The sequence below is a fragment of the Peromyscus leucopus genome, chromosome 13 (genome assembly GCF_004664715.2).
Source record: "Peromyscus leucopus breed LL Stock chromosome 13, UCI_PerLeu_2.1, whole genome shotgun sequence".
NCBI lineage: Eukaryota > Metazoa > Chordata > Mammalia > Rodentia > Cricetidae > Peromyscus > Peromyscus leucopus.
This window is the reverse complement of record NC_051074.1, coordinates 26,573,474-26,596,061: the sequence shown is the minus strand read 5'-3', so window position 1 is coordinate 26,596,061 and position 22,588 is coordinate 26,573,474. Positions and strand designations below refer to the sequence as shown.

Sequence of the window (22,588 nt, the reverse complement as noted above, 5' to 3'; positions counted from 1 at the left end):
CTACATCATTTCAAGTCCTAGGACAAAGTTTAGCACCCAGAACACCCTCAGCACGTGATGAACACATGAATGGGTAAGGATGTCATGTACACACAAGTACTTCATCTGTAACTAGATAGGTTCCTTCTCTTCTTTGCTAGGCGGGGTTTGGCTGGCATGGTCCCAGACCATTGATTAGACTGGCTCACCATCACTTCCCCTAGGTGGTGGTTCTTCCACCTTCAATCCTTTTCTACCTGTCAGGAACCAATGGCAGATCAAGGGCCAGTAAGGACACGAGAAACCTGTTACCTGGGACCAAACATAAATAAGAGATTCCTTGTGATTGACAGCATGCATGAGCATGCTACATGTTCAAAGTCCACATTAGTTTTAGCTAGTGATTCTTTTTTATCTTTCTGACTTAAATTTGAAGTGCCAAAAAAAAAAAAAAACCCAACTTGTTTCTGATAGCCTATTGAACACAACTTATGATGATGATAAGTAGCATGGAGCAAGACTACAAATAACTGGAAGTCTCCTGTTCACTTGTCTCTGATGACGTGGCAAGTCCCTCAGTGTGCAAAGGGATCTTCTAATAGTGGACGTTTTGTAGGGTACAGGAAAGGTCGACAGGAAAGAGATCAGGGATTCAAACATCCTCCCTCCCCCTCCCAGCTCACACCAAGGTGTGGCTTGGCCAGCTGCCTCCGGAGGGCAGATTGAAGGAATTGGTAGGTGACTGCTTAATTATCCAGATGGCTGTGTGGCTGTGGGATACAGACCAAGGATTTATGGGCAGAAAGAATGCTGTGGATTCTCAGCGAGGGATCTGGCTGACTTCTAACACGTGGTGAGGGATAAGTGTGTCACTGGCTTCCCCCACATCACTGTCACCTCTGACCACTGCCAGGCTGTTGCATGTTAGTCTCCCACCGTGAAAACGTACACCTTTGTTCCTCTACCACTGTGTCTTAGGGGTTGTAGAATACATCAGTGAGAACTCATTTATTGTGGAAGGTGAAATCCATTTCAGACAATTTCCCTTGTGAGCTGGCCACTTATTTCCAAAGTGGCATGGCTCCAGCATTCAGTGGATAGACATAACACATTCTGGCAAGCAAAAGGAAGGTCATGGGGCCACTTAACGAATGCCAGAAGAAATAGGAAACTTGGATGCCACAAAAAGCCAGGAAAAAGCTTGGCTTGAAATAGAGAAAAGGGGATCCCCAAACTCCTTTCTCCTCTGCCCTTTTTCTCTTCTCTCTTCCTTTTCTCTTTTTGAATATTCATTGTCAAAAATATTTTAAATATTTTCTGATATAAAAGGTAGTGTCCAGCGCTGCCAGCAGGTAACATAAATATGATAAGGGGATTTTCTTACTGGGGGCTAAGGTAGACACATTAAATAAATATATTTTCTCCATTGTGCTCAATTCATCTGTTTATGGTTTGTAGAATACAAATCACCTCAGTGAAGCACAAATGTTCTTTTTTTTCCACATACTAACCAAAATCCACAATGAAACTCAGGATCTTTCTGTGGTATCTCACTGGCATCTGGCAGTGCTACCAGGCTGAACTGTGGGATGACCAGAGCCAAAGGAGTTGGTCAGCCATGGGGAGATTGTCAAAGGCTTCACAGGACTAGGGAGCTAAGAATCATCAGTGCCCAGTGGGTTCTTGCCTATGGAAGCCAGGTTTCCCCAGCAACCTTAGGCAAACATCACCGATACGGATTGCGATGTTGCATCTCTGTGTCTGTCTTGTGCTGTGATGCAGAGACAGAGGGAGAAAAATTAATTTGTTATGAAGGTGGGCATAGCACTGAGAACTCCAGACCCAAGGGTGTCTGGAAAAATCTATCATACCAAATATCTAGAGGAAAGAACTTTCATTTTCTCTTCTTCAAAATCATGTCCCCTACTTTTTTTTTGTACTGGCATTATATTATGGAAAATATACTTACTGGCTGTGGGACTATAATCCAGTTCTGCTCATTATCTAAACTACATGACTTAGATCTTTAATATCCCCCAAAGATCCACTTGGCAAAGTCTTGGTTTCCTATGTAGTACTCCTGGGAGATGGTAGAACCTTTAAGGTGGGGAGGTCAACAGCATACACCCTTCAAGGGGAGATAGGATCCTAGCTCTTTCTTTTCTTCTCCTATGCTGAGTTATTTCACTGTGTGTGCCTACTATGAGATGCCCTGTTTCAAACTTAAAAACAACAGGGCTAATCAAACATGAACTGGAACCCATGAAACTGAGCCAAACATAAACTTTCCCTTTCTATAAACATCTTATTTACAGGCATCACAGGTATTTCCTATAGCAACAGAGAGCTGACTAACACAATCTATCACTGAGGAGCAAATTGTTCTGCATAAAAAGGGTTGTTTATCATCAAGTGAGCAGCAAGCAATAAACCTTTATAACTCCAGAAAGTACACAATCACAACACACGCCTAGCTATTGCCTATGAAGGATGTCGTCTTATACCACAACATTCCATGGACTGGCAGGATTTAGGCAGCATGTTCTGTTAAGAAGCCAGAAACAGAGGGGTCAATGCACCGAGTTCCAGCTTATCCAAGAGATTCGAGGAGCACACAGACCTGTATCACCGGAACCAGATTCACATATATGCTACAGACCCGTAGGTCACAACTGCTGAGCCAGGAAGCCAAGCACTGAACGTAGCATAAGATGAGACCTGTGGAGTCCTCACCAAGCCACCAAAGCACATCCCATCATCAGGGGCCACTGGTACCTGAAAAATACATTGGCTAAAGGTTTCTGCTTCCTAGAATGCACCAGCACTTTCCCTTACAGACAGAAAATGAATGTCAGGTGCCGTGGCACAAACCGTGTTCTCCCCACTTCATGTGTGGAAGCCCTCACATCCAAAAGGATGGGTTTTTGAGATGAGGCTTTTGTGGGGGGGAGTCAGTAATTTTAGATGAGGTCATGGGGGTGGGGCATTTATGATGGGATTAGTGTCCTTGTAAGAAAGATTGCTCAGTGCCTCCTCAACTGCTGGGTTTGTGGAGGGAGAATTCTGCAGGAAGTCTCTCACCAACATCTGACTGTAATGGCCCCTTGATCTCAGACTTCCAACCTTCAGAACTGGGAGAAAGTAAATTTCTTGTGGTTTGAACCACTTTGTCTATGGAGTTTATTATGGAAGTCAAAGCACTCTCCCAAGAGCGGATTGAAGTATAAAAATACAACAGGAGAAGAAAGCCTCCCACCATCCGTCAAAGGCTACAGAGCACACAGCAGTGGATTCTTAATGTTTCACCTCATTTACTGCAGAGGGGCGTGTTTTCCACAAATCAGTAAAATGCAACAGGGATCCAGTGTGTCACAGTGTGTTAGAACAAAGGATCCAGAACATGTTGTCCCACTCCTCTACTCAGAAATTTGGATACTACCATGAAGGATGAGGGGAGCAGAGGAGGTAGCTGGGCTCTGGTGCCTTCTGCCTCAGTTTCCCCTCTCTCTCCTTCTAGAAATGACTGAGTTCCTACAAGCACAGCAAAGATGCCAGGTTAGGCAACAGCTGGCTTCATTTGTCTGTCCGTCAGTCATTGGGACTTGCCTCCTCTTCCCAACAGAGGAGAGGAGCAAGGGGGAGATGGCAGATCTGCAATCAGAGGGGAAAACCGGAGAGGGCTGGAAAGCAGAGCACTTCATGTTCAGCTGTTTAAGCCTCTGGGGTTGACAAGAGAAAGACCTCCATTCTGGAGACAAGGGACAGCGTCAGGGTGGAGCTAGCTTAGTCTAGAAGTGTCCAGTACGGTGAGTTACTGGTCCATGGGGAGGAGATTTACAGGACCAGGGGGCTGTCCATAGCTGTGCCTAGTACATTGTGGTGTGTGTAGGGTCAGGGTGGAGAAGATCTATTCTTTGTAAATAAACACATTCATAGAGTTTTCCAGTTATCCATTTTCGTCTAAGGCTTGTTTTGCATTTTTGTTTTTAATTATGTGCACATCTGTGCATTTGTGTGTGGATTTGTGCATGCGGGTGCAGTGCCCATGGAACTAAGAGGAGGGAATTAGACCCACTGTGTGAGCTGCCCAATGTGGGTGCTGGGAGTCAAATTCTGATCCTCTGCAAGAGCAGTTAACTTAACCCCTTAGCTGCCAAGCTGTCTCAGCCCCACGCTAAGGTTGTTTGTATCAAAGTTAAGTTAAATTTAACTTAATTGGGACACAGACGACACAGTGCATCCTTACAGAGTGTGCTGGATCAACAATTCCACCTTCACCAGCAGGTTTAATTTTCACAAATATTTACAGAAGGATAGGTAAAATTAGTTCAATTTTACAGGTGAAGAAAGATCTGTGAGGAACAGAGGAGCTCATAGAAGGTGGCAGAGTGGAAAGGTCCACCTACGTCCTCACAGCTGTTTTCTCCACTCTTTCAGGGTAACTCCCCTGAGGAACACTTCAGCCTGAGGTCCCCAGTGGACCACAGAAATTGGGATGCTACCATGAAGGGTGAGGGGAGCAGAGGAGGTGGCTGGGCTCTGGTGCCTTCTGCCTCAGTTTCCCCTCTGTCTCCTTCTAGAAACGACTGACAGGACTGAGGGTGACCAGCAGACCCGAATAATAGCAGCCGTTGGCATTCTAGTATACCATTCCAAAAGTAGTGCTCTTTAAAAAAGAAAAAGAGAAAGAAGAGCAGAACCCACTGTTATATGTTTAAAATATTATTTAAAATTTAATGTAGTTACCTCCAGGGCTCAGAGCCTAATCATAGAGGCCAAGACAGAAGAAGCTTGTCAAGCTGTTTCCACAATACCCAGCTCAGCTACTGAAGATGCAGGTGGTTGCTATAGGCAACCACTTAAATAAACCCAGGGAGGTGGGGGGCAGTGAGCATTGAAGAGCACAGGATTTAATGAATTTACCTGACTTTGGGAAAACAAAACAGATGACATGATTTTCCACAAGGGTCGCTACTCCCTCCCTTGAATGTTATCAGGAACTTCTTCTACCCAAGATGAAGGTTTTCCTTCAATCAGCAGGGAAAGAAAGCGAGGAAGCAGAGGGAGTGGGGGGTGGGGATGGGGGTCTTGTCTTCTAAGCAGCTCAGTCTCGAGATCTATAGGAAGGAAAGAAGCTAGAAATCTTCATATTAAAACAAAAAATTTTTAAAGCATTTGATGAAATGTCATCAGGATTGTGAGCTTTAAAGAGGAAAATCATCAGTTACTGGATGAGGGCTCTATGAGGACAGTTAGGGTGTTCAGCCATCCGATCACCAGAGTAGGCCAGCTCAGGCACCCTCTTAACTATTGCCAGTAGTCTATGGTGGGGTCATCTTTGTGGATTTCTGGGAACCTCCCTAGCACTCTGCTTCTCCCTTTTCCCATGGTGTCTTCACTTATGGTATCTCTTTCCTTGATCTCCCATTCTGCTCCCATTCCAGCTTGAACCCTCTGCTCCTCTAAGCTCTCATCCACCATCCCTTGCCCTCCATTATCCCCTCACCCCCAGTTTGCTCATGTAGATCTCATCCATTTCTCCATCACTAGGCGATCCATGAGCCCTTCCTAGGGTCTTCCTTACTAGCTAGCCTCCCTGGAGCTGTGGGTTGCAGTCTGGTTATCCTTTGCTTTATATCTGAAGCAGATGCAGAGATCCATGGCCACATCCTAGGCAGAGCTCCAGGAGTCCAGTTGATAAGAGAGAGGAGGGATTCCATGAGCAAGGGATATCAAGTCCATGACTGGAAAAAGTACAAAGACAACTAGCCAAACTGGTGGAAACGCATGAACTGTGGACCAATAGCTGAGGGGCCCTCATGGTACTGGACTAGGCCCTCTGGATAAGTGAGATAGTTTGTTGAGCTTGAATTGTATAGGGGGCCCCCAGGCAGTGGGATCAGAGCCTGTCCCTAGTGCATGAGCCAGCTTTTTGGACCCTAGTGCCTATGGCGAGATACTTTCCCTAGCCTTTTTGCAGGGAGGAGGGACTTGGACCTGCCTCAACTGAATGTACCAGGCTCTGCTGACTTCCCCATGGGAGTCCTTGCCTTGGAGGAGGTGCAAATAGGGGGTGGGTGGGGGGAAGGCTTGGGAGTGGGAAGAGGGAGGACAGGGGAATCAGTGGTTGATATGTAAAAATGAATAGAAAATCTCTTAATTAAAAAAACCAACCAAACCAAAAAAAAAAAAAATGAGGAAAACCAAGCAACAAATCCAGTGACCATGGTCCCTCAGTTGTTTCCTAGTGATAGATTGTATATGTCTACCCCCAAGTGTCAGGGTCTGAGTCCAGTCCTGCCTTCTGGGAGCAGAAGAGGTAGGCTTTGTGATCAACCTTTCCCATTTTGGTGGCTGGGAACACATCTGGCCTTATATCATGTTTTCTATTTTCCTTTCCTTGTTTTCAAATGACTGAGTGCTTCAAGACCCTAAGCTATAATGTTTATAGCTAATACTTCTTAACTCTTACCTCCTTCCTACACTATCACCCAAGGATTACAGTCCCAAGACCATTTTGATATGTTATCAACACTTCCCTCTTTCCTAAAATTAGGGTTCCTATAATGCTGGATAAAAAGATTCCCTAAAGAGGATACTGGTTACATAAATCGCGGTACCCAGACATAGTGGAGTATCCAGAAATCATTATGTGGTCTGGCACTGGAGAGATGGCTCAATGGTTCAAGTGCTTGTCACAAAAACATTAGAAGTGGAGTTCAGGTCCTTAGAACCCACATAAATTCTGTGTGGGTGTGGAAACATGGCTGAAATTCTAGCTTCCTTTGGAATACAGTGATAGGGACCCTTAGAACAAGCTGGCTGGAGAGACAAGAGCCATAGTGGTGAGATTTGGGTTTGTCTGAGAGACCCTACTTCAATCAATAATGTGGAAGAGGGACTAAGGACGACTCTTGTTATCAGCCTCAGGCCCCCAATGGTCCCCACACATGTGTAACCCAGACATGCAGACATGCACACATACCCATGCACATCACACACATGAAAATAGAGAAAAAACGTGGTCTTGTGAACTTATACACAACATATTTGAGGTATAGGTTGAGGAGAAAAGGGCAAGATGTAGAACAATGTTTCTAAGGAGAGTTTAGACTTGTGCCATATATAATGTATGTGTGTAGTGGGCACATGCATGTAATCCCAACTCATTAGGTGAATGAAAGGAATATTATGAATTTGGGGTCAGCCTGAGCTACACAGCAAGACCTTGTCCCCCCCTGCAAAGAAAAAAGTGCAATATATATGCACAGAACATTTCTAAAAGGTCATATGTGAAACTAAGAATTTTTATGTATAGAGGGTTACTTGTGTCACATAGGATCATAATTCCTGTTTTCTGAGTCTTGTTAGACCTCTTTCATTATTATGTCCCCCAATAGCTACCATCAGCTGACAGGACTCAGTTTTGTAAAGTGGTTCTGTTTAATGAGCAATGCAGTGTTGAGCTTGATGAATGTGGTCAGTGTTATGGCTTGGATCTTAAACATCTCCTAAAGGCCCATATGTGGAGACCTTAGTCACAAGCCTGTGGTGCTGTTGGGTGGTTGGAGGGTGACAAGTATCTTTATAACTCCTACTCTGTGCATCCATGTTGCCCATTTGGTAAGCAGTTTTGTTCTAATGCTACATTCTCCACCATGCTGCTCAGCCTCCCAGACCCCAAAGCAATGGAGCCATTCGACCATGTACCAAAACCTCAGAAGTATGTGGTCTGGCGTTGGAGAGATGGCTCGATGGTTAAAACCATGCGCCCAAACAAACTCTGCCTTTTTATCTTCATATATCAGACGGTTTGTCACAGTGATGAAAAGATGACTGTGTTGGTTAATTTTGATTGACAATGGATGGATCAATAAATACCTAGGGCATCAGTGAATGGAGCCTCTAGATACAGGAGGTTATTGGGTATGGTCGGGGAACAAAAGTAGGGGACATGAGGGAAACATATTAGAATATGTATGAAAATGTAACAATGAAACCCTTATTATGTTTAATTAACATATACTAATAAAACATTAAAAAAACCTTATCTAGCCGGGCGGTGGTGGTGCACGCCTTTAATCCCAGCACTCGGGAGGCAGAGGCAGGCGGATCTCTGTGAGTTCGAGGCCAGCCTGGGCTACCAAGTGAGTTCCAGGAAAGGCGCAAAACTACACAGAGAAACCCTGTCTCGAAAAACCAAAAAAAAAAAAAAAACAAAAAAAACAAAAACCTTATCTAGGTTTATCTGAGATGGTGTTTCCATAGTCAATTAAATCATGAGGGCCTTGACTTGACCGATGGATTCATTCATTGACAGACATTCATAATCTGATGGCATTATTGGGAGGTGAGAAAGGAAGGAGACAGGAGGTCTAGTTATAGGAAGTAGGTTACTGACGGTAGACTTTGGCCTCATATCTTGCCCTGGATCTTTCTGTATTTGGCCCCTCTCTCTGATTTCTGCCCACCATGAGCCCAATCAAAGTCTTCCTCCTTTTGCTTATGCGAGACATTCAGTTCCAGTATCAAGTACAACAGGAATACACTGACTAATAGCCAGCTATGTGCATCTCTAGCTTTTCTCCATCTAAAACTCTGACATCCTGGGGCTGGAGAGATGGCTCAGAGGTTGAGAACACTGACTGCTCTTCCAGAGGTCCTGAGTTCCCAGCAACCACATGGTGGCTCACAACCATCCGTAATGAGATCTGGTGCCCTCTTCTGGCCTGTAGTCATATATGCTGTATACAAAAAAAATAAATAAATGTTTAAAAAAAAAACAAAACTCTGACATACCTCCCTATTAAAAATGCTCTTATTATATTTATTTATTTACTGTGTATGTGCCACAACATATATGTGGAGGTCAGAGAACAGTTTGGGAGAGTAGGTTCTTGCCTTCCATTATGTAGGTCTTGGGGATTGAACCCAGGTTCCCAGGCTTGGCAGCAAGTATCATTGAGCCATGACCTTGAAAATAACCTTTCTTCACCGAGTAAGGAAAGTCAATCAGTGGTTCTCAACTAGCTCTTTAATCTAAGGCTCTGAAGAGACAGGCTTAGGAAAAGCCAAACCTTAAATATCTGTACCATGAACAGAGTAAGAACTTCTTCCCAAGTCTGGTCCAGGGATGACTCAGGTATGGGCGATGTCACATGCAATTGGTAACCTAGATCTATGCCAAGAGCTTTCAGCTCTGCCTTTTCTGGGAAAGAGAAGTGATCCAAAAAACTGGAAGAAGGTTCTAGGATGAAAGGCAAGAACAATGTCCAGATGGTGCAGGCAGTCCCCAGACTGCTTGGGGGTAAATGTCCCCCCACCCCCCGGTTCCATGAGTCATAGAGAGGAAGCAAGTTGGCACAGAAAACAGAGGGCTAGAGCTTAAGACATTGAACAAAGCTGGGCATTGGCTGATAAGGAGAAAGCCCGCGAATCTTTTTGTTAAAGTCAACTCAATTCCTTTTGAGAACATTGGGATCAAACAAGATGTACTGAGAATTCTGAATAGACAGTTATTTGCAACTATTAATCTTGAAAAGAGAGCCATAGAGAAGGAAAATAGTGCTATTTATCAGCATAGATGATCAAGCACCTCTCCTGCTCTTTGGCTTATGTGAATTCCCAAACAAGTTTTTCAAAGTACTGAGCAGTTAGTGTGGACATGGAAGGAGACCTCTCTCCAATTCTAAAAGGACTCATTAATCAGATAGACTCTTAGGGAATCCCCAGATAAACTAAAGGAAATATTCCAATGTTCAAAGTGGATGACAATACTAGGGATGGCTGTGTAGATATTTTTAACATGATAATGCATACCTGACAGACTGAGTTTCCAGCCTCCAGGTGGGCTGGCAGTGCTAAGCAGGGTTGAGAGGAAACAGCTTTTTAGAGAACTACAGATTCTGAAGCATGGGGAGGCTGAAGAATCTGAGAGAATACAACAAAAAGACTTCTGGCAGAAGCTGGATGGCCACTCACCTCAAGGATTGCAGGTGGATGCTACTGTGTGAAACCCTTATTCAACCTACCTTAGGCACGCAGGAATGGTGGTGGCATGGGGACCACATATTCAGCATCTGCTTGGGGCTAATCCTGTGCCAAAAGATGCACAAACATTACTTGTCTTCTACACTAGGGAGAAAGAAATTATAATAGAAAAGGGCATGAGAAGGTTAATTACCTTCACAAATATCTGCCCTTGGAGTTCTTAGGAAGAAGAAATATTGGCCGTGGGAAAATGGTTAAGTTTGAGAGGAAGGTTTAGAAGAATGGAAATATTCATCTACTCTATTCTTTGTTATTTTAAGAATTGGAAATTCACTTACTGGGATAGTAGCACATGACAATGGGGACAATGATGGCAGATAAGCTGTAAGAGCGCATCTTCCATGTTCTCAGGGCTTCACATACATCATCTTGAATCTCCATAATTACTAATCTTATCCCTGAATCATTGATGAGGAAGCCGAGGCATAAAATGGTCAAATAATTCTCCATAGTATGTGCCTTGAAGTGACAGAGAAGTGTTTGAACTGAGGTATCTAGCATCAGAGTCTGGGCTGTGTGCTTGGGTATTTTGTGGAAGGGCAAGGGACAGCAATGGCAGTGTATAGGAGGGAAGAGCATGAAGGAAGACCTTGAGGTGTGGTGACTGCTGCTCACCGAACAGACCCAGTTCTCAATTTCCCAGGCTTATGGTAGTACAGCTCTTCCCCGCCTCTTTGAAATGAGGTGTGGTTGTGTAGCTTGCTCTAGCAGTGAAATGTAAGTCCAAGCTGCGTCCCACTTCTAGGAAATGGTGCTCAGTTTACCACATCCCCTTTGTTACTTGGCAACCGTGGAAGCAGGTGCTAAGGTGGAGCTGCTGCCGTTTGGAGTATGAGAGTGACTACGATAAGTGGAGCAGGAATTAAATTGTGAGCATCTGGGAATTGCTTATCAGCAGAGCCCAGCTTAACCCATTCTTGCTGGGGCATAAGCTGGTATCAGAAATAAGATGTTCCTGTAACAACAAGAATGACAAAAATCTCAAAGTGTATGCCTTGTGGTTTCAGGACTTGGTAGTCATCAGCAAACAATTGTCATTAGAAAGTGTTGATTGATGCTTCCCAGGGAGTGATTTTGTATGCTGTTTTCTACCACCTGGAAGAGAGATGATGTAACAAGTGAACTCATAACACAGTGTTAATAACATATGTTGGTTGCCGTTGGCAACATCTGACAAGCTATTTAATGCTAGGAAAGAAACAAATTCAGAGAAAAAGGAGCTCCTTTTCCAAGTAGCAGCGAAAGAGTAAATCATTTAGACATTTGAGAACTGGAAGAAGGAACTGGTTTGAAACTCACTTACAGAAGGTAAAACAAAACCAGAGGAGCTTTGAATGACCAGGGAATGTGAGACTCACCTCTTGTGGCCAAGTTCCATTCAAGGACATGCCCACCTTTCTCCATTGTTTAACCCTCTGAACAATTCAGAGAAATTAGAAGAAGATACAATTAAGAAGATCCTTTGTTAGAGAAAATCATTAGGAAGAAAAAAGTTAGTAAGTCTGGTTCTCTAACTCTCAATGAGCTGAGAGTCTCTAAGATGGAGGCATGTGGATAAGAAGGCAAACAATCCAAGCATCTATGTGGATCCTGTGAGTATGGTAATCAGGTCGAGGAACTCACTGGAGACAAGTGATAAAAGGGTGTCTGCAGTATTATGGAGCTGTACTAGTCAAGGCACCATGAGATTAGATCAAAAGACGTGTCTCTGGAGGAGTTCTGAAATACCACTTGGGCTCCTAGGAAACAAATGTTCCTTGGACTATGGATATAGTCAAGGAGGATAACAGAAATATCCTTCCAGAGAGGAGGCTCAGAGACATGGAGAACAATAGACAAGAAGTTGCTCCCAGGGAACAGAATTGCAGCTTCATCAAGAAATACTGCTTTTTCCAAAGCAGAGATCCTGCAACATCCTACCCAGCAGTAACGCTGTGGGTCCATGCCTTCTGTGATCCTGTCTCCTCTCCTAGTCAGAGTGTTGATTAGGGATCTTTCTTTTGCTCTTATTTTACAATTATATTAGATATGTAGGAGGCAGGTCATTTGTCCTTTTGAGACTCTATGTCACACAGATACATCTGGACCATGTCTCCTTCTCTGTGGCACACACTATCACACATCTGCCACAGGATATAAAATTTAATGCAGATATTTTTCCCAGAAAAGGATGAGGCTTCTGGATTTCTTCCCATTTGATGGTGAGCATGAATCTATTTTTCTTACAGGACAGAGACCAAGTTAAATGTTTAGAGTTCAGAAGGATGGGCTTTGGTTGTCTTTAGAGCTGGTTGACAGAGAGTGTTTTGTGTTTATGTCCTAGCTTGGGGTCAGGTTGCCAAGCTCTTTGAAATCAGGCATGGTTGTGTCATTATTAGCTTTTGCCAATGGAACTGGAAGGGAGGTGGCTTGTTCCACTTCCAGCTGCAAGTTTTAAACCCTTCTGCTCTGGCTCTGCTTTGGTGAGCTTAAGCTTTTTGCTGCGGAGTATCCACACTTGGTTCAGGGGTAATCATGGTGAGCAGAGTTCTCTAATGACCCCAGGTGAACATATAGTGTGTACAAGAAATCACGTGTAGTTGCTGGAAGTCTGGCTTATCTTCTCTAGCTCAGGCCTAAGGCCTAAAATATAGACTCCAGAATAATCAAGACCTCCCTATGAGTGAAACCTAGGGAATGTGTAGAGGGATGGAAGGAAAGAGCTCAAAGGAGAGTGGCCATTGATGCTTCAGAACGTTCTATTGTGCACAGGCAAAATGAGATTCTGAGGTGAGTTTTTCAGTAGCCTCGTAGAAAGTCTTTGGAAAGACCTAGAACAGAAAGAGAACACCTTGGTTCATTGGAATCATTCAAGTGAGAAATGGTGAAGCCATAAAACTCAAAGACGTTTGAAGCAAACCCCACAATACTTTGTCACTGTATTTTGGACAGTGGCAATTCCACCAATAGAAAGAAAAGATCTAAGAGGAGATGGGTGTATTTAGAGAGCTGAAATGTCATCTCACAAGCTCAGCTTGAAAATGTAGGATTGGCACTCCTGGTAGGAGGACAGTGTAACCCTGTGCTGATGTCTTAGGCTTCTCAGGCTGGACAGATCTTGTGTAGATGTTTTGTTCATCACACTCAAGACTCCGAGGAGTATTGGCAAAAGCCCCCAGGGAAGCATAACACAGCATTTATAAGATTGCTCAGGAAGGCTTCTCTAAGTGTTGGCTTGATCTCTCTTCCTTGTAGGCAACCTGAATTCTGGGCTGTGGTGCTGACTTTCTCCTGTTTGCTACACGGGGGTATAGATGGTCTTGCTCTTCCAAATGCATCATCTGTTAACACACATTTATATAGGCTTTTTCCAAACAGGGTTAGAGGCTGCGTTCTATACGGCTAGCTGGAATTCCTGTTGAAGAAGCTTTTCATCCTGTGTGATGTCCTACTGTCTAAGATGAGGAAAGAGATTTCTCAAAGGATACAAGAAGAAAGCAAAACCAGTAAAACCTGAACTATTCTGATACAATAGCGTCTCATAATAAAAAGTAAAAAAAAAAATACCCCCACATCAAAATTCTCTTCCCTACGCCAAGTAGACTGCTCTGACCAGAAAAAAATTCCCAACAAAACCATTGTTATGATTTGATGTCTTCTTTCCCTGACAATGTGTGCTCATGCATTGGCATCAGTTTCCAAGGGCCTGTGTTAATGGTATCTGGCGTTGAGGATTAGATGAAGTCTTGAGGGTGGGGTCTCCATGGTGGTATTAGTGGCTTAATCAGAAGAGGAAGAAGACTGGAGATAGGATACCTCGTCTTTGCCCATGGTGCCCCTGACATATCTATTCCTGCGACGTTCCCCACCATGTTATGACGAAATAAGAAACTAGATGCTGCACTGGGTGATTGAACTTCCCATCCTCCATAACAGTGAGCCAAAAAAAACTTCTCGTTTTATTTCTTAAAAACTTCCAGTTTTAGTAATTACCCAGTCTGTTGTGCTCAGTTATACCAACAGAAAATGCACTAAGGCATACATCATCACTGATACCTCTAGCCTCTGAATTTTAAGGTTCTTACTTTCTGTTGTGCTAATCTTCTGAATTCTAGTGTGTGTGTGTGTGTGTGTGTGTGTGTGTGTGTGTGTGTGTGAGAGAGAGAGAGAGAGAGAGAGAGAGATCTGGAATATCAGATCTTAATAATGTATTTAGTGCAAGTATTGAAACAAGTATAAATGATTTAAACAGTACAGTTACTGGATAAAAGTTTACTGCATGGGTCAATGAGTAGATTACATGGACACTATCTAATTATAACTAGGGTGCTCTCTTTACCTGGCTACCAGTTACTTCAACAGGTGTATAGGTATTGCACTGAAGGAATGCCAGCCAGCGTACAGGCAAGACATAGAGACTTTAAGGCTCTTTGCAAACAGGGAGTCTTCCTCACTCACAGGGGAGTGGGCAGCATCCTTGACCAGGTCTATCTGGGGGAACAGAGTGTTTGCTGCTAGAATCCTAATCTGAGTTCCTTCCCTGCTCATAGCTCTCTGTCACCCTGGTTTTGTTTACATAGCTCTGTGTAGTCTGTCAAGGATGCAACGCCAGTCTGCAGCCTTCTGAAGAAGGCTCAGTGAGTCTTCTGCCCTTGTCTTCTGTCAATTAACACCTCCTGCACCTCTGATCTTTTGGCCATTTGGTTTTCCTTCCTTCATCTCAGGCCATGCCTGAGGAAGAACATTGTCAAATTCCTTCTAGTCATAAATACATGTCTTCCGCTTATACTTCTGGGTCAGAATTCACCTCACTGAGCCCCTGATACCACCTAGAACCCAGTCTTCATTTTTACTATCTAATTTGAGTTTCTCTTTTCCCTGGGCTATTTACACTCTTTTGACTTTATTTTCCCTTCATTAAAAATCCCCTCATAAACAGTTCACTGTGGTTTTAGTAAGTTGTCCATTCCACCCACTTTACTGTCTTTTCTTCATTAAGCACACAGGCTCGAATCTTAACTCTTACTGTATTTGAGAGTTAACCTTGGACAAATTATTTAGTCTCAGTGAGACTCGGATGACTCTCCTGTAAAAGTACCTAAATCACATGTAAAGAGTTGTGGTGACCAAAATGAAAGTATGTGTGTAAAACTCTTGTGCTCAGTCATGTACTGAGAATTTTGTGAAGATGTAAATATCTGGGCTGGGGAGGTGCTCAGCACTTAAGAGTTCTTGCTGTTCTTCCAGAGTACCTGGATTCAGCTCCCAGAACCCACATTAGGTAGCTCACAACCATCCTTAACTCTGGGTCCAGGGGATCTGATGCCCTCTTGGGGTCTCTGCTGGCATTTACACTCATGTGCACACACCCACACAGACACACATGTATACATTTAATTAAAAATTATTGAAAAGAATCTCAAAGAGATGTAAACATCTTTTTTTTGCTTTCTAATATGTGTATTCAAGCTTCTTTTCACATCCATTTAGCACACACACATGATTCTCTTTTTACTGGTACCAAGGTCATTCCAAGACAGTTCAATCTGTGCAAATTTCCTTCTAATATAGACTTTTTAAAGAGTAACCATATAGTAAGGTATAGGATAGGGTGTGGACCACAATATTCAACAGACTAATGGTATCTGAAGGTGGGCTTTCAAATCCCAGGGAAGGACCAGTTTTTTGAGGCTTTGCCTGGTGGCCAGGGATTGGAGCAGCAGGCTGTTCCTTGTACTGGCTGTTTCCTCTGTTCAGTTACGGCTCATTCCAGCAGGGGTTGAACAGATCTTTGCCTACAAGCAAGTGGTAATTTATCTATGAGCAAGAATGATGCTCCTGTTTTAACATTTCCCCACTGATTATTTTGGAAAGTGAGAAGGGAGTTGGAAAGCCTGGGGACAGTGAAAGCAAGTATTATTGTCACCGAGGATGTAAATTTACAACGTGTAGTGTCTGGTTGTGTTCTTCTGTCCTCCTTATGATTGTATGGAGTGCGAGCTAGTTTATGTCACAGTTCTGCTCTGGGAAAGGTAGGAGAGGAATGGGAAAGAATTCAGGAATAGAATAGAAAGAATGGGAAAAGACAACAAAAGAGCAGAGATACTTCACATACTTAGGACCAAGATGGATTATGTATATTGCTATGTTCTTAAATACGGCTCATATCTTTGGTTAAAAAAAAACAGCAATGCTCCAGTCTCTTCCACCCTCTTCCTTTTCTGGGAAGAGAAACGACATGAAGAACAGTCGGTGGGTAGGAGGGGCATGTGGAGTGTGAGGAACAAGCAGGGACGCAGTGCGTCTAGAAAGAAAAAAGAGACTTAGACAAAGACAAACAAGTCTTTAAGCTCTTGAGATAGACCTTCATTTTAAGGTTGAAGCTGAATACTGGCATTTCTCAAGGCCAATTTACTTGCTAATACTGTTTTCCCTTGTCTTTAAATTGTGAGTAAACATTTTTTTCTTTCTATGCTTCATCCTTATATTTTCTTCATTAATGCCAAGAAGTTCCTCAGAGACCTTGCATGTAGAAGAGCAATGACATCTACAGACAACAGGGGTCATTGAGTCCAGGCTAAGGAAGTCTAATGTTCAACTATCAGTGCTTCGATCTACTAATGCTGGCTGCCACAGCCTAGGTGTGGAGGAGTCAGCTTAGAGCTTCCGTTCATGCTGAAAGCCTGAGATTTGCTCAGAGATGATGAGCCATTGGCCGAAGGGAAAGAGACACTCCACGTTTCACCAAGTACGATGGCTCATCTTCATTGTCATTGTCATCTTGACTGGATTTGGAATCACCTTGGAGGCACAGCTATGGGAATATCTATAAGGCTGTTATCTAACATGAATCTTAAATGGTCTTATTAATAATAATAAAAAACCCAGGGCCAAGATACTGGGGTGAAAGCTGAAACATCAGAGAAACAGAACAAGTCACAAGCAATCTTACCTTGCCAACTCCTGTTTCCATGAATTCTCAGACTGAAAGCCTCTGAGTCCTCACCCAGAAGGGATCTCAGCTGAACTGCCCCAAAGCCTCTAGTGCCTGGTCCTCACACTTTATACACCTTTCTGCTTCCTGCCATCACTTCCTGGGATTAAAGGCATGTGTCCTTCCCAAGCAAAGACATGTGATTTCAAGTTCTGGGATTAAAGGTGTATGCCACCATGCCTGGCTCTGTTTCCAGTGTGGCCTTGAACTCACCGAGATCCAGATGGATCTCTGCCTCCCGAGTAATAGGATTAAAGGTGTGTGTGTGCCACCGCTGTTTGGCCTTTACGTCTAATTTAGTGGCTGTTCTGTACTCTGATCCCCAGATAAGTTTATTAGGGTATACAATATATCAACCACGGCTGTAGTCAGAGGGGTTTAAGGGGAGGAAAGAGCTACCCACACTGAGGGTAATATAATACTACCTCATGGAATGGGCTCCCATTCTGAACAAAAGAGGAAGAGGGGGCCAACTACAGCCCTCTGCTTTATGGACTGTCCAGATGGAAGGAATTCGAGGTGCTGTGAGCGTGGCCATATCTCCTGACTAGGACAGACCGTGCCCTCTCAAACTGTGAACTAAAATGAACTATTTCTCCCATGAGTTGTTTCTTTGTTGTCTATTTGGTCATGACATGAGAATTGTAATTAATTTATCTATCAAAAAGTGAGGAGTTGGGAAATCAATAAAGATGAAGAGGATAAACCATCTGAAATACAGGACTGGACATGAACCCCTTTGAAGTCACATGTTGTCACTCTATGTAAATCGTTAAGAGCCCAGACTGGTCCCACTATAAAGCCAGGGGTCTTCCTCAGTGGTTTTAGAAGCTATTTTCTCCCCCTGGGGAATTTTTTTCACCTAATGCTGAGATTAAGGGATAAAAAAAAATATGAGGAAACTTTAAAGCATTATTTGGTTTGGATTACTGGGTATTTGAACTTAACTTTAGAATATCTCATATTATCATTATTATTATTTGTTGTTGTTGTCATTTTCTTGAGATAGGATCTTATGATATAGGCTTGGCTGGCCTAAAACTCACTGTATAGATCACAGAGTTCTATCTGCCTCTGCCCTCTGACTGCTGGGATTAGTCACGTGTCAACAAACCCAACCTACTTTTAGAATATTTTAAAGGGTAGCTCACTTAGTATCATTTTAGAACATTTCTTCTATAGCATATTTGAGTGAAATAAAATTCAAGACTGGTTTGGGCATGATTTTAACCAACCATTATAGCATTCTGCATTTATAGCTTGGACAACAAACAAAATTATAAAGAATCCAGATAAAAGACCTATGTTCTTTTTCAGAGCTGAACTGCGGGGATGTGTTTTGAAAAAAACTCTAACTCCCAAGCTTCTTCCTTACTTGCCTGAAAATTTATTATTGAATATTCAAGAAGCTTCTTGGGAAAACATTGTAATAATTTTCTTGGGACAATGTCATTACAGGTGCACTGTCAGCTCATCACAGAAGGAGGAGAGGCTAGGGATGAAGTGAAGGGTCAGTGGGGTGACGAGGAAGAGGAACGTGAGAGAGACGGGAGTTACTACGGAGCTTGGAAAGCCCGAAGACGGGCTCCACCGTCAAGTCTTCTCATGGTTTCAGAATGTTCACCTGCCTGTAGGGTTTGTGTGCTGAACACCCAATCACTAACATTAAGGAGCTGACGCATAAACAAATTCTTGAGATGCTTTGTTGCAGGAGTGCTCTCTCCATCTCTGAGGGAAGAGGGGAGTAGAAAGCCTCAGACGAAATGTTGTCCCCGTCCCACTTGACTAATTTTAGTTATCTTGGTTCATGTCTATGATTCATCCCTAAAGCTGTGAATTGTTGAGGAGGAAGGAGGAAAAAAAAATGACTTAAATGTCAAAGAAGTAGGAACATAAATATAGTTTTCTTTTTTGGGGGAACTAGAATTCCAGGATCTGGGTATCATTTTTTTTTTCTTTTGCATGAGGGACTGAAAGCTTCAAACTTCTAGAAAAATAATGACTCCAGTCAAAACACCACCAAGAAATAAGACAGGACTGAGTCCAAATCATGACTCTTTTGACTTTTTCTCCTTCAATACGGTTAAACTAGACATCAGTAAATGATCGTATGTGACTAAGTATGATGGAAACGTAATATGTAGACTGTGGTAATGCATGGGACTCATGAAACAGGACAGGGAGAAATTAATGCTGATAAGTAGACAGAAATAATTGTGGGGAATGTTCATACAGAGAAGAAAGGAACGATTGTACAGTGCTTAGACATTCTCCGGCTCGCTGAGGAATAGGGTTCAACACAGAGAAGGCTTGATGAAACTCTATACTGAGTAATGAAAGACATTTTTTTTTTTAATTTGTGAATAAACTGATTTCCATTTTGAGTTTCCATCAGTCTGGAGACTAGAAATAGCCCTCACTTACTCACACTCAATTTGAGCATTTCACTGACGTCAACATCCTCCTCCAGGAGAGTCTGACCTGTGGTCCATGGACTACATGTGCCTCAGATGAGTGTGCCCCCACCCCCACAAAACCAACCATAAACTTACTTAAAACATTGACATTTTTTGGTGACTCAATTACACGGTTCTTGAGCATGAACTTTGTAGATGACAGCACATCACAATGTCACAAAGCTGGACACACCAGTGAGCAGTCACTATTTGCCTCTTTGAGAGTCTCTTTCTGCTCTTAAAATTTCTGGAGAATAAAAGAATATGGATGTCTAGATATGACCCAGGAAGTTAGTGAATGAGTATTATGTAGAAAGCAAAGGAGAATTAATTTCAAGGGATGTGTTTCTGGGAAGAGTTTTCAGTAGAATGTCCCTAGTGTAAGACAGGGAATGCTGAGTTCACAATCTGCCTGTCTCCTGCCTCCCCAAGGCTTCCTTTGTTATCCTCACAGCCCTTCTCCTGTCTGCTCAGCTCATCTCTGTGCATCGTGGTGAGCAGCAGCAATCATTGTCTGCCGTCACCTAAGGCCCAAGGTGTCACTTAGTTAATGTGTCCAGCATGTCCTGCAGATGACCTGACGGGATGGGGGAGGATGCTGGAGGCTGCCCATTATCACCTCTTCATTTCAGATAAGCTTGAAGGACTAATGTGACTTCTTGCCTTCTGCCTGCCTTCACTTGTCTTTTCACACCATGACTGTGACAATTATTCTCTCTTGTAGAGAGATATTTTAAGGCCTACTCTATCTCTATTTCTATCTATCTATCTATCTATCTATCTATCTATCTATCTATCTATCTATCTATCTATCTATCTATCCACACACACACACACACACACACACACACACACACACACACACACACACACACACGGCCAGGGTTTCTGGCTACCCTCACTTCACAACACTTTGGTTCACCATCTTTTTCTTTTTTTTTTCTCTCACAAAATCAGTTTACTATTTAATTTTTTTTGTGTGTCTCTTGCAGGTGTGTCGAAATTCAACAGAGATTTGTTTCCCTTTTCAAATAAATGTCCACAACCAACTTCCATCCTGCAGTCATGTTGTAGGCTGACTCATATCCCCCAGACAGATACACTGCCAGTATTTGTGAATACTCACAGCAAGAACAGGGTCTTGCAGATTTAATCAAGCTAACATGAGGCTGATTAGGGAGACCCCTAATGCTATGGCTGGTGTCGTGAGAGTGATGTAATGTCAGCCAAGGGATGCCAAGTGCTGCTGGCTTCAACCGGAATCCAGAAGAAACAAGGAAGGCTTGACCTCTGCAGGTTTTGGCAGGTGTACATCCCAACATGTCTAACTTCCTGTGCTAGGAAGCAGTAAATTGGTTGTTTGTGCTGAATTTGTGATGCCAGCCCTGATTAGTAACACACAAAATCAAAGTGAAGGAACACAGGCATGGGAAGGGTAGAAAGAACAGCTTCTCTTTGTGGTTTAGCTAATTAATGTATCAGCACTAATCTCCAATTAAAAAGGCTTCAGAGCAATTCCATATGGTCCCTTGAAAAGGACCCAAGACTAGATTTTCCTGTCTAGTTCCTTATGCCCTTTGTTACTTAAATAATTCTTGTTATAGATTAGTCAGCTGCTTTTCAGTGTCCTTGATCAATAATCTGATTTGTATTTTTACATTTATATCTTAACCCAGCTGCTTTGTCCTTTTCCGCTTTATCTGTCTCTTAATATTTCACTCTGTAACCTAAGGCAAGTGTATGAATAGTAATAGTCACATATATTTTACAAAGAGGGTACTTTAAAAATACTAATTACCCACAATATATCTTTTAGGTCTAAATGGATCTATATTTTAAGGCTCTGATTTACTCTCTATAAACAATATAAAAAATTAGATCTGTTTGAAATAATCAGTGTCTGGGCTGAGTGTGGTGGCAAAGCCTTTAATCCTAGCATTCAGGAGGCAGAGGCAGGCAGATCTCTGTTGAGTTTAGGGTCAGCCTGGACTACACAGTGAGCACCAGGCCAGCCAGGGCAACACAGTGAGACACTGTCTCAAAGAAATAGTTTTAGTTGTTTCCTTTGCAACGTTGTTTTTCTCCAAACAGCACACATATAAAGATTCATACTCACATTTTTCAAAATAAACAAACAAAAACACTTTTAAGGTCTTGCAAACCAAAATATGTATGGAGTCAAAATTCAAACATGCTTATCAAGAACTATCATGCACTACCCAATTTCCCAGCATGATTACATTCTATACAGTTCTCTGACATAAACATCTCAATCACATTACATAATTTTCTGAAAATCCAAGTCTTCCGAGGAAGAATTCCCTTGTATATTTAGTGGCTGAAAAAAAAGTTCCAAACTGGTGTACGTGGGTCTTTTCATTGACCAAATTTTTTTTTCAGAAGCATTCTGATTGCCTTTGGGGGTTAAGTGTATACCTATATTTCCCTGTCTTTGATGACACTGGTATTTACAAGTCAAAGTCAATGTCAAAACCAATAGGCCAGTCATTATACCACTGTATCTGAAGGATGTTTCCTGCTCCACTCCATCTAGTCGTTGGTCGGATCCTAGTGGGGGAGGTGGGGGGTGGCTAAGGGAAGCACAGAGGTAGAATTACTCACTTGAGTGTGGTGAGCTCTGTGAGGGAGGGTTGTGTAGCCTTGAGATAGCTTTCTCTTCTTGCAGCCACCTTGGGAGAAGGCTTGGGGCTGGTGTCTGAGTCCCCGCTGTCCTCATCGCCCATGGCCTTGATGTAGCTGCCGCTTCGCATCCTTCGGCATGGAATCTCATCATCTTTCCCACGAGGTGTGTACCCTGTCCATTCATCTTGGGGAACCTAGTCAGATAGGAAAGAGAAGTTCAGTTTCAATAAAAATGAGCTTTTTAATGTTTTTTTCTTGTCCTTGTCGTTTTTTTTTTTTGTATGACTCTGGAATAGAGATTAATTATCTAACTCATAGACATTAGTTTTTTAATATTCAAGTTTTACTGTAACCATTTTGAAAATAATTTTAACACTTGCACACCCATGTTGCAATCTTAGTCAAGCACGGAGCATCTGGAAAGTGGGAACCCTCTGGCTCTGGTAACTTACACCTCTCAACTTTCTCATACTTATAACAGCTGAGG

General features: G+C 42.8%; 1 protein-coding gene across 1 annotated transcript in view; it reads right to left on the bottom strand.

The window, feature by feature from the left end:
* The window catches only part of Dlgap1 (DLG associated protein 1), an 833,520-nt gene that overhangs the window by 217,274 nt on the left and 593,658 nt on the right, over nucleotides 1–22,588 (bottom strand). Inside the window, 1 exon segment of the mRNA XM_028874057.2 lies at nucleotides 22,081–22,295. Coding sequence (XP_028729890.1) covers nucleotides 22,081–22,295 — 215 coding nt within the window.